General features: G+C 43.1%; 1 protein-coding gene and 1 pseudogene across 2 annotated transcripts in view; both read left to right on the top strand.

The window, feature by feature from the left end:
- Positions 1 to 12,565, top strand: part of FRAS1 (Fraser extracellular matrix complex subunit 1) — a 452,432-nt gene that overhangs the window by 385,166 nt on the left and 54,701 nt on the right. The window contains exons 48-54 of the mRNA XM_007455407.1: positions 181 to 305; positions 590 to 730; positions 2,364 to 2,591; positions 6,078 to 6,191; positions 7,906 to 8,056; positions 9,406 to 9,565; positions 11,697 to 11,865. Of these exons, the coding sequence (XP_007455469.1) occupies positions 181 to 305; positions 590 to 730; positions 2,364 to 2,591; positions 6,078 to 6,191; positions 7,906 to 8,056; positions 9,406 to 9,565; positions 11,697 to 11,865 (1,088 nt within the window). The remainder of the gene's footprint in view (positions 1 to 180; positions 306 to 589; positions 731 to 2,363; positions 2,592 to 6,077; positions 6,192 to 7,905; positions 8,057 to 9,405; positions 9,566 to 11,696; positions 11,866 to 12,565) is intronic.
- Positions 4,846 to 5,715, top strand: LOC103068529 (pre-mRNA-splicing factor SPF27 pseudogene; annotated as a pseudogene). Its single transcript, XR_014368632.1, has one exon. The product of XR_014368632.1 is annotated as a pre-mRNA-splicing factor SPF27 pseudogene (transcript).

Raw genomic sequence — 12,565 nt, 5'->3', positions numbered from 1 at the left:
ACGCTGTTGTAGGAAAAAAACACACAAGCAACTCTAACCCAAGGTCTCAGAGGGCAGCACATCAATGCTATAAGAAAACTAAAAAGGGCTCTCTCTGGTGAGTGTGCCATTACCCTCACCCGAGAGGGATGGCTAGCCTCTTGACACCCTTTCTCTGGTTCTGTCGTCTTCTTTTGCTAGGTACTCAGATTAGTTCCTTTACTCAAGCTGACCTCACTTCAGGACGCATTCAGTATATCCACTCCAGTGAGACCGAGAAGCATTCAGATGCCTTCAGTTTTACGCTCTCCGATGGAGTCAACGAGGTGGGTGAGGAACTTGCTTCCCTCCTTGATGGCTATTGATGCAGCGCCATCATCTTTGATTGGAGGGTGCTGAGCCACCGGTGCTGTGAGAACTTCATTCCCCTCTGCTCTCAGCCCAGTACAGAGGCAAAGAGAACTCTATCTTGCCAGAGAGAACTCACTTCTGGGTTCCTGGTTGGTCAGTCATGCCAGGAATGGTGTGAAAGGGAATGCAGAGAGCGCCTACCTTCTCCTCGGGTGGGTGCTGGGGACAGGTGACCCACCTGCACTTTTCTGCCATGTAGGTGACTCAGACTTTCCACATTACTCTTCACCCTGTGGATGACTCGCTACCCGTTGTACAGAACTTGGGGATGCGGGTACAGGAAGGTGTGAGGAAGACCATCACAGAGTTTGAGCTCAAGGCGGTAGATGCAGACACAGAGGTAAGAGTCCTCCACTGGGTTCTCCGGCCGAATGAGAGGCTGATCTAGTGGCATCTGTTGCTTTGCAACAGTGCATCCTGAGGGTGGGGTGGGATGGTGAGTGTCGTGCAAGCATCCTTGTAGGATTAAAAACCAGAACATACCATGGCCTGCTGGAAAAGAGAAACTAAATACATTTGAAATCAAGTTGTTTTTCAACCCTTTCTGAAACCCTAAATACATTTATCTTTCCTATGATTACGTGCAACAATCATTTTAACATGCTGGTTTTTATTATGATCCAGAGAAAATTAGGTAGATGACATTTCATTTAGTGTTTTTATTACTCCCTATTAGTGAACAAGGAATTCCTTCACCTATACACTTTTACCTCCTTTACTGAGACTTCAGTGGGTGACAACTAATTATTGCAATTTGAGCATTCTCAAAGAACCAGGCTTTACACAGTAAAATAGGGCATGTAGAGACTAAACTCTTCCTCTCCTAATGCTTTCTAATTAAAGTATCTAACATGCGGATATGATTTAGCTTCCATTAAGAGTACCACGCACTTATTAATTAGTTCTATGTATGCCCTTCCCCGTGCCAGCATGCATTCGTTTATTTATTCATTCTTTCAGCAAATATTTATTACCTGCTAAGTTCCAAGGTCTGCTCTAGACGCTAAAGACAGCGCTGTGAACAAAACAGATCAAAGTTCCAGCCTTAGGGAGTTTACAACTTTTGGTTAGGGGGACAGACAATAAAGAATGAAAGAACATAGAATATCATGTCAGATATGGTAAGTGCTAGGAATAAAAATAAAGAGACAAAAGCGATAGTGTTGGATGGGTGTGCTGTTTCAAGCAGAGTGGTCAGGGAACGTTTCTCTGAGGAGCTGATATGTGAGCAGAGATAGGAAGAGAAAGAGCAGGCTATGCAGTTTCCTGGGAGAAGCCCTTTCCAGGCAGAGGAATGAGGAGGGCAAAGGCCCTGTAGTCAAGTGTGCTTGGAACATTTGAGTTGCGACACAGCAGCCAAGAGTCTGGACCCCAGTGAACAAACAGGACAGGAGAAGGGTGAGGCCAGAGAAGAACCGGGGGACCAGGTCACAGAGGGCCTTCTTGGCCCAGGTCAGGCCTCCGTATTTTATTCCAAGTTGGTGGGAAATCACTGGAGAGTCCTGAGCAGGGTTTTCTACCTCTTTATTTTTCCTTCTGCATGTCACCCTGGAAGCAGCGGTTGGAAATGGGAAATTTGCTTCTATTCTGATGCATATGAGATTCTATATATAAGAGTTTTGGAAAAGTGTATGTGGGTTGGAGGGAGGGTGAATGGAAAGGAAATGAGTAATTTTAAAAGGTCTAGTTATTAATCATCCAAAAGGTTAAAAATTCAGGTTTTCCTCTATAACCCTTAATGGGCAAATTTAAACGTCATCTTAAAACGGAAGGCACCAGAATATAAGTTCGATTATAGAAACCAATATAATTTCTCTCCTTAGCTTGATTTTTGGTATCTATAAAGAAAATGCAATCTTTGTTTTATAAATGTCTTTAGGTTTGGCTGCCCTTGACCGCTTGTGGCCATCATTCACACCTCTGGCTTCTGTTACAGAATTCCCTTCTTCTCTTGCCTTTTGCCTCCCTGACAGGCCGAGACTGTCACATTCATGATCGTGCAGCCCCCGCGTCATGGCACCATTGAGCGAACCACCAACGGGCAGCCCTTCCAGCACACCTCCACCTTCACCATGGAGGACGTCTATCAGAACCGCGTCCGCTACAGCCACGACGGCAGCAACTCCCTCAAAGACTGGTTCACCTTCACCGTCGCTGATGGGACGAATCCCTTCTTTATTATTGAGGAAGGAGGAAAAGAGGTGAGGGGCGAAGACAGTGGAGAGGGAGGCACAGCAAACATGCCAGAGGCTGTCTGGAGGCAGAACATGGCCTTTTTAGACCAAGCATAACATTGTTTGAGTTTTGGTTCTGTCGCATACTAATTGGGCCTTGGGCAAATTACTTACCTTCTCTAAGCCTCAGCTTTTCATCTGTAAAATGGGCACAGGAACGATCACCAGTTTCAATTAGCCTAAGGGTCAACGGAGGTAATCCATATAAAGTGCTTAACACTGTTGGCAAACAGTGAGTGCTCAAATAAATGATAGTTATTGTTATTATCACTGCTATTATTTCTCCTCTTCCTTTTCACTCACCCTTTATTCCTTTCATTTTTCTTTCATCTGGTTTTTCAATAATATCACATGGTTCCAGATTGTCTCCTGAGGCAGCCAGAATTTCTCTATCTCATGAAGAATTACAGTCAAGAGTACGGCTTTTGCGTCCAAAAGGCACTGATTTAAATTCTACCCCTGTCACTTACTAATTGAGTGTCTTTGTAAGTCATTTAACCTTTCTAAGCCTCAGCTTCCCTGTCTGTAAAATGGGGATGATATCTACCCTTCTGATACACATGGAGCATGTAGCCCAGTACCTTACACAGGAAACATAGGAAACATCTGATAAACTGTGGCTGTAATCATCATCATTGTTACCATTTTAGGACCAGCTTGTGAAACAGGTGAAGATGATTTTCTTTTGAGGTCATGAAGCTGTTAAGCTTTTCTTCCTTAGGAGACTTGCTTCCTTCTAACATTCAGATGTTCAGGAAACTAAGAGCCCCCTCCCACTACCTTCCCCACCATTTTAACTCATTTTTAGCAGATTTCTTGCAGTATCATAACCCTCCCCTGGGAATAGCTGCAACTCTGGAGAAAGGTGGACTCATGGATAGGATACCCCTGCATCTCACACAGCTATCTGACTCAGCAGAAGCAGTTTTAGTGAGCATGTTATCACACCCTGCTGTTTATTTCCAGGATAACCAAGGGGTCAACTTCTTAGGCCTGCAGAGTTTTTTTTCCCTTACTTTGATGATGAATGATTCTTTTCCTGACGGAAAGATCCTCTGGCATGCTTTAGAAACAAACAGCCTGTGAGAAGATCATTCTCAGTTGGCCAAGGTGTCAGTGGGATGACTCCTGGGATTTCCCTGCCATTTCAGCACCTGCACTGCCTCTCCACCTGGCAGGTCAATCACGTTCATTTTCCCTCTCCCAGACCGCAACTGCTCCTCAGTTAGTTTGACTTTCAGAAGAGAAAAAAGATTTTGGAATTAATCAGCAAGAGGGTCACCTCTATGATAAACATAAAAGGTCATAGCAGATCTCCAGAGGGACCGTGTCAGTTTGAAAATGGAAATTATCTAGAAGGAGGGTTGCACAAGATTGAAACACCATCATCTTGCTGTCCTGTATGCCAGCTTGTTGTATCTGCTCAGAAACGGGGAGGTGCTGGATCAGACTCCCCATGTATGTTTGAATTATATGTGTGTATCTGTGTGAGAATGAAGTTATAAACTGAAATTTCTTTTGTATTATTCCCACACTTTTATTCTTGATTTCTTCTGCCCCCTTTCCCCATGTAGACAGCTCTCTCTCCAAAAAAAAGGAAAGAAAAACAAAAGGAAATCTCTTCCCATGAAACATCTTTTCACATCTGGCAGAATCCTACCTGGAGACTTTGACACTAACATTTTGATTATGAAAATCATGAGAAGTCCGACCAAAACAAAATGGCCGGGCAATTTCTAGCGAGCGCGCCTTCAGAATTAACTTAGCAGGCGCCAAAGCTGATGCGCAGGCGACGTCATTACGTTAGCGTCGGGTGCAGGAGTATTTAAGTGAACCTCAGCCGGCGCAGACTCGGAAAACTCCGGCGAACCTAAGAATGGCGGTTACGGGTTTGGTGGCCGGAGGGGTAGTGGTGGATGCGCTGCAGTATTTTGGCCAAGGTTATGAAGCGCCTGGTGTGCGGGAAGCAGCTGCGGCATTGGTGGAGGAGGAAACACGCAGATACCGACCTACCAAGAACTACCTGAGCCACCGGAGAGCCCCGGATTATTCCACTTTTGAAACCAACATAATGAGAAATGAATTTGAAAGATTGGCTGCTCGACAACCAATTGAATTGCTCAGATGAAACGATTAGCAGGCGCCAAAGCTGATGCGCAGGCGACGTCATTACGTTAGCGTCGGGTGCAGGAGTATTTAAGTGAACCTCAGCCGGCGCAGACTCGGAAAACTCCGGCGAACCTAAGAATGGCGGTTACGGGTTTGGTGGCCGGAGGGGTAGTGGTGGATGCGCTGCAGTATTTTGGCCAAGGTTATGAAGCGCCTGGTGTGCGGGAAGCAGCTGCGGCATTGGTGGAGGAGGAAACACGCAGATACCGACCTACCAAGAACTACCTGAGCCACCGGAGAGCCCCGGATTATTCCGCTTTTGAAACCAACATAATGAGAAATGAATTTGAAAGATTGGCTGCTCGACAACCAATTGAATTGCTCAGTATGAAACGATATGAACTTCCAGCCCCTTCCTCGGGTCGGAAAAATGACATTACTGCGTGGCAAGAATGCGTAAACAATTCTATGGCCCAGTTAGAGCATCGAGCGGTTCGAATTGAGAATCTGGAACTAATGTCACAGCATGGATGCAATGCCTGGGAAGTGTATAATGAAAATCTAGTTCATATGATTGAACATGCACAGAAAGAGCTCCAGAAGTTAAGGAAACATATTCAAGACTTAAACTGGCAGCGAAAGAACATGCAACTCGCAGCTGGATCTAAATTAAGAGAAATGGAGTCAACTTGGGTATCCCTGGTCAGTAAGAATTATGAGATTGAAAGGACTATTATACAATTAGAAAATGAACTCTTTCAAGTGAAGCAGCAACATGGAGAGGCAAACAAAGAAAACATACGGCAAGACTTCTGAAAAAGACTAATCTGGTGGGTAGAAAGGAAGGCATGTTGGGCTTTCACAGAAGATCAGACATCTGAACTGTGAAAAACAACAGCATCTTACAGAAATCATCAGTGGTTAAATGTTTAGAAAGCATAGAATGTGGACTGTTATATTCTGTTTGTACATTTCAGCAAAATAAAAAATTTCAACATGGTGGGAAAAAAATATGAAAATTTTAACAAGTTATTGAAAGGGAAATATTTTGTTTATTGTTTCACCTCAGGGCAGTATTAAACTCAACTAAAGAAGGCATAGGTGTGTGAAAACCAACTTCCATAGCAGGTGAAATTCCAGCAAGCGTTCTTATATTGTTTCTACTTTATCCATCAACATTCTCCCTGAAGCCTCATGCCAGGTGGTGATAAACAATGGAAGCTTGCTCAGTTGCCCATTTTGAAGTGTCAACAGATTTCAGGGGTCCCAGCCTTTGTAGGTCCTAGACCTGACATATTTCAAATATGTGTGAATGATGAGTTTCCTTTGTTGTTTTCACCACAGATCATGACAGCAGCACCTCAGCAGTTCTGGGTAGACATCCTCCCAGTAGATGATGGCACCCCTAGAATTGTTACCAACCTGGGGCTCCAGTGGCTGGAGTACATGGATGGCAAGGTAAGGCCTTTCCACCTGCCGCAGACACACTAACTGACTTGGGCTTGATCCTATTCGTGACAATATGAACAGAACTCTTGTTCAACTCATGTTTATCCCTCCCTAAGTGAGCTGATTTGTTAAGATTGCTGAGCTCCATGAGTTTGGTTCAAATTGTATTACAGTTTAAGATATTCTTACAAAATGACCCCAAAATATAGTAGCTCAAACAAGATAGAAGTCTTTTTTCTCACATAAAGTACAGAAGTGGGGAGACTAAGGCTCCACGTGACCATTCAGAGATGCATATTCCTTCTGCCTTATTCTTCTGCCATCACTGGGTTGTTGCTACTGAGAGCATAGCCAAACCTGTTCAGCTATTCATCAGTATTCCAGCCCATGGGAAGAGGGAAACAGAAAAGTAGAGGACAAGGAACTTCATTTTAATTAAGTGGTGCAGAAATTAAACACATCATTGCACTCATATTCTTTTGACAAGAAATTGGCCATATGGCCCTATCTGTTGCATGGGAGTGTCTAGCTGGGCGGCTAGGTGCTCAGTTAAAAGTTTGTTAACTAGAAGGGAAGGATGGATTTTGAGAAACATCTGGAATATGCCACAGATGAGAAGGAAGTGAGTTTTTTTGTAGGTAAGTATCCTCAGAGGAATCCTAGAGATTTAAATTTTTTTCTCCTTTTCCTAACTCTCAGTTTGGTCATTTTAAGACATGTCATAATTCTCACCTGGTAACCTGTCAAGCATTAAATCCCCATCCCCACCCAAACACACACAGTTCTTCAGTTCAGATTGGGAAGACTTTTGTGTGTGGTATTCTCTCTAGGATGTGGATTTTCTCATCTCCATGTTGCTGATTTGTTGGTTGTATATGTAGCAGTGAGGCTATAGCTTTCCACTGAGCTCATTGGGAATTTTTTAATATATGAAACAAAATTAGTACAGATTCCGCTTATGCCCTGTTTGCTATTTTTCTCAATACTCAGAACCATCCTGTTCTCTTCTTGGCACTCTCCAACTGGTCTTCTACCTTCAACTCTTACCCTATTGCCGTGACTCTTATCAAAGTTACCAATGACCGAAGTCACCAATTTCACCAAATCCAAAGGTCACTTACATGCCCTTATTTTACTAGGTCTAGTAACATTTAATACTGTTGACCACCCCTGTTTTTCTCTCAAACCTTTGCTCTCACTAAATATTTGTTGGGTGAATAAATGAGTGAATCAAAATTTAGCCAGTATATTTGGGCAATATTGGGATATCATATATTTATCTTACTCAATTTCAAGCATTGTAATCAACTTCTATAAGGTATAAAGTGGCCATCTTCCCTGCATTGTATCATTCTTTCAAAGTTCCAACCTTCTTTCAAGGCCACACCCAAATCCCACCACCTCAAAGCCCCCTTTCCGTAATCCAGATGGATTTCCGTAATCGCTCCTCCCCAAAAGTGTGTAGCACTCTTTTCGTATATCCCATTACAGCTCTTGCCACAGTTACCTTGCTCATAAGCCTTTCTTTCCCAATAAAGTGTGAACATCAAGGGCAGAGGCTGGGATGTTTCTATCCTCATAACCTCTTCGATCCCGACAAAGTTTACGAGGCAATAAATGCACTTAGTAAATCATTGTCGAGCTGAATTAAATCTGAGTCAGAGGGTCTTGTTCCTGCTTTGTTCCCATCTCAGGAATTAAATGTAATGGGTTTCTATTCCAGGCAACCAACTTGATCACCAAGAAGGAACTGCTGACCGTGGACCCAGACACAGAAGACCTGCAGCTTGTCTACGAGATAACCACAGGCCCTGAGCATGGCCACATGGAGAATAAGCTGCAGCCTGGAAGAGCTGCTGCTACTTTCACACAGGGTGGGCACTCTCAGAGCTGAGAGGTGGGAGAGGTCTCTCTGACACCACTCTCCTTACTTCCCTGATCTTTCTCACAACTACTGCCAGCTACTTACCCCCACGTAACCTATTTACAAACAAATAGATCTTTTAGTGTCTAACCATCCAACTTTGGGATTTTACTTCTCCTGATTTTTTTTCCCTGTTACTCTGAATTTATGGCAAAAAAAAAAAAAAAAAAAAGGGAAGAAAGAAAAATTTTATCTTTACCAGACTTCCTCAGCTCCCAAATTGCTTTAGGTTTGGCCAAGTTTTCTGGAAAGGATCACGTGATACTCCTGGGTTTTCTTTCAAAACAGAAATAACCACCAGACTTTATGAAACATCTGTGACCCTTTGTGGTTTACTTTTTATCTCTAAGCGTTATAGATTTTTTTTTAAGTCTTCAGCAAAGAAAAAAAATCAACATGGGTAGATTGCTCAACAGAAATAGTTTCCTGTTTGGAATCACATCAAGCAGACCATTTTGTATTTTAGTTGCTTATAAGCTTTTCACAGTCTTCTAGACTTCTTTTTTTGTTTTTTGGTTTTTTTTTTTGCGGTACGTGAGCCTCTCACTGTTGTGGCCTCTCCCGTTGCGGAGCACAGGCTCCGGATGCGCAGGCCCAGCGGCCATGGCTCACGGGCCCAGCCCCTCCGTGGCATGTAGGATCTTCCCGGACCAGGGCACGAACCTGTGTCCCCTGCATCGGCAGACGGACTCCCAACCACTGCACCACCAGGGAAGCCCTTCTAGACTTCTTTTGAGGATGCACCTGATTGGGATCAGTCGTTGTACAACTGCATCTTACAATTTATGTGCCATATTTCCTTTTTCTCCCTGTCCTCAATCGTTTGTTCTCTCCTAGCCACATTTTATCTGTGCCTTGTGTGTGGGCTGTTTTAATCCAACCCCAGCTTTTCTTGGTAGCACATACCTTCCAAAGAACGTTTATTTTGAAGGAAGTAGGGGTGGGTATGAGCATATATGCACAGCAGGCGAGCTCAAAGACTTCTCTGTTGGCTCTAAGATTTGCATTTCACATTCCATAGACATTTATTAAAGTGCTTTTTTGCCAAAACCCTGGGATTCTCATTTTACAACAGCATAAGGGTACTTCTATTCATAAAGATGGGTCTTTTGTTACACAGGATCTTATTTTAAAATCTGGCAGAAACATTTATTTTTAACACTACTTACTATCCCTTTTTGTTCTTGGGACAATAAGTTTTGTCTATAACCCATTAGAAGAATAAACTGGGTGTGTCAGTAGGAATCTGTGAGGCTGTCTTTACATCCCTGGATTAATTCAGTGTCTTTTTTCTCACAGAGGACGTGAACCTGGGGTTGATTCGTTATGTGTTGCATGAGGAGAAGATCCATGAGATGATGGATAGTTTTCAGTTTCTGGTGAGAGACAGTAAACCCAATGTGGTCAGCGACAATATCTTCCATATCCAGTGGTCCCTCATCAGCTTTAAATATAACAGGTACAAGCGTGATTGGTGTTCATTCTTGAGAAATGAATCAGGAAAGCAGAGGAAGTAAGGATGAAGCACCCTGTGGGTCAGCTCTAATCATCCGATGATGATGGTGGGGTGATAACAAGAATAAAAATCATAGTTACACCAAATATTTCTTGAATACTGTATGTACCAGGCACTGTAACAGGTACTTGATGTATGTCATCTTGTTTAATACTTGCAGTTATGAGCTGAGTACTGTTGTTGCCTCCACAACAACAAAGCAACAGAGACAGAAATAGGTTAAGTAACTTATCCGAAATCACATAACTAATAAGCAGTAAAACCAGGATTTAAGTCCAGTGATCTTAACCCTTGTGCTTTACTTCTTCTCCTGAAAGTATTTGTCCTTCTGTCTTCAAGTTTAAAAGATAATCCAGCAGAACTGATAGGGAAAACAATAAGCATTCAGAAGAAGAATCACTGGACCACAGTAACAAGTCTTTGCCTTCTGTCTACATTCTCCCTGTTCTCAAGCTCCCATTCTCCCCCTAGCTCTTTTGGTGTTCACAGAATCATATATCTTTAGGGAAGGATTCATAGCTTAATATAGACAGCTCTTCAGGATGATTTTGTAGTCTGCTGGGGAGTTAAGAGGCAAACAGAGAGTCAGTCACCAATTGGTAAAGCATGGTGCTGATTTTATAGATTAGATTATAACAGGGATTATAATTTTTGTGGGGGAAATAATTCTTTAAATCTACATTTGAGACTCACTATTCTAAGAAACCAACCTCATGATAATTTAAATGAAAATTGGAACTTGGGAGGAAAACATGCAAACTTGATTTTAAGTGGCCCAGATGTAGGCTATTCTACTATTACACACACCCCAGATGTAGGCTATTCTACTATTACACACACTTGGAGAATTAGTGGAAAATTAGAATCAATATATATATATATATACACATACACATATACATATATATACACACGTACATGTATATATGTGTGTGTGTGTGTGTGTGTGTGTGTATATATATATATATATATATATAAAACACTTTGCTGTTATTTACCTCTTACTTGTAACTCCTTCAAAATTAAATACACCGAATAAAACTGATGATGTTTTCTGGACAAACCTCTAATGTTTAATGGACTAAATAATATGGAGGGTCCCCAAGCTGGCAATGAAGACTAACCTCTCAGAGGCACTTTGCCTGCAAGCCTCACAGCAATAAGACCCAAACCAAAGTCCAATGGCCATACTCAGTGATGAAAAACAAAGCCCAGCTCAGGCCTCACTTGCTTGTGGCTTTTTTCAGTAATTATAAGTTATTTCTCACAGTTCTAGAGGCTAAGAAGTCCAAGATTGGGATGCCGGCAGATTCAGTGTCCAGTGAGGGCCTGCTTCCTGATCCATAGAGAGTTGAGTTCTTGCTGTAACCTCACATGGCAGAAGGAAGATGGAGCTCTCTTTTATAAGGGCACTAATCCCATTCATGAGGGCTCCACCCTAATGACATAATCACCCTCCAAAGGCCCCATCTCTAATATTGTCACAGATGGGATTAGGGTTTCAACATATGAATTTGGAGGGGGTCACTTTCAACCTATAGCACCTTGTCACTCCCCCATTGTCATAAAGCTCCATTTGCCTAGACACCTTTCTCACCTTGGCCCAATTCTCATTTTCTTACCTCTGGCACTGCCCTGGCTCCTTTAAACACTTCCTGGAGATCTGGCCCAGTCACTCCCCACCTGAACCAAGTCATTAATTGGCTTCCAAGCAGCTTTCTTCCGCAGGAACTCACTGACCTATTCTAATCACTCTACCACACTTGCGAGAAATTATTTCTTTGTGTTCTGAAATATGGAGTGCATAGCTCTTATGTGCTGACCATCTTTCAACTCTCTCTGAAAACGGGGCAGATATCATTCTGCATCCACAGCTTCCTTGGTCGCCTGGTTCTGTGACTGTCCCAGGTGAACGCATTCCCTCAACTTACAACCTGACTTCTTAAAGGAACCAAACTGCCTCTTCTCAGAACTGTCTGACACCAGTAACTAACCAGAAGAGACAGGCATTAAGCATGTATATCCTTCACAGCCCTTTCAGAATTTCAGAGATTGCCTTTTTGTGTGCTTCCAGCTACAATGTCAGTGAGAAAGCGGGGTCAGTCAGCATCATGGTGCAGAGGACTGGGAACCTAAACCAGTACGCCATTGTCCTGTGTCGCACAGAGCAAGGCACCGCCAGCTCCAGCTCCAGGGTCAGCTCCCAGCCTGGACAGCAGGACTACGTGGAGTATACCGGCCAGGTAGGTGGGTGTGGGGGGGCCTCTGACTCCTGAATTGCCAGTGGGCTGCATCCAGGGCTGAGACATGGCTGTCGGCAACTGTGGCACGTCCCCACTTCTTTACACCAGCTCTCTGCCCATCAGCACTCTTCCTCAAGTCACTGTTCTACGTTGCCTTCCCACAGTGCTTTCTTCTTCACAGTCTGTCTAATCTCCACTGCAGTTTTAACTGCTGTCCAGCTTCTTAGTCTTTACATTTTGCTTCACGATCAAGAAAAGTCTCCAAGGCACCATGTTGTACACTCAGCCTTTGGTATCCTAACCCTTCCTCTCTACTGCCCTTTACCTGAAGGGTAGGGAGACTAGTTGGGGAGCTCTTGGAATAGGATCCGTGAGAGATGATGGGAGCCTATACACATTATATATAAATCAGATAATCAACAAGGACCTACTGTATAGCACAAAGAACTATAATCAATATTTTGTAATAACCTATAAGGGAAAAGAGTCTGAAAAAATAGGTATATATGTACGTATAACTGAATCACTTTGCTGTACACCTGAAACTAATACAATGTTGTAAATCCTTCAGTAAATAAAGTGAAGGTGGAGACAAGTGGGTGGATTCAACAGACCAGTAAGAATTGACAAGATTCAGCAGTGGATTAGATAGTGAGACAGAAGGGAGAGATGAATGATGATGTCCCTGGCTGGGAGGGGA

The sequence above is a fragment of the Lipotes vexillifer genome, unplaced genomic scaffold (genome assembly GCF_000442215.2).
Source record: "Lipotes vexillifer unplaced genomic scaffold, Lipotes_vexillifer_v1.1 scaffold749, whole genome shotgun sequence".
Lineage (NCBI taxonomy): Eukaryota > Metazoa > Chordata > Mammalia > Artiodactyla > Lipotidae > Lipotes > Lipotes vexillifer.
Note: the sequence above shows the minus strand (reverse complement) of the source record. Positions and strands in the feature narration are given on the sequence as shown.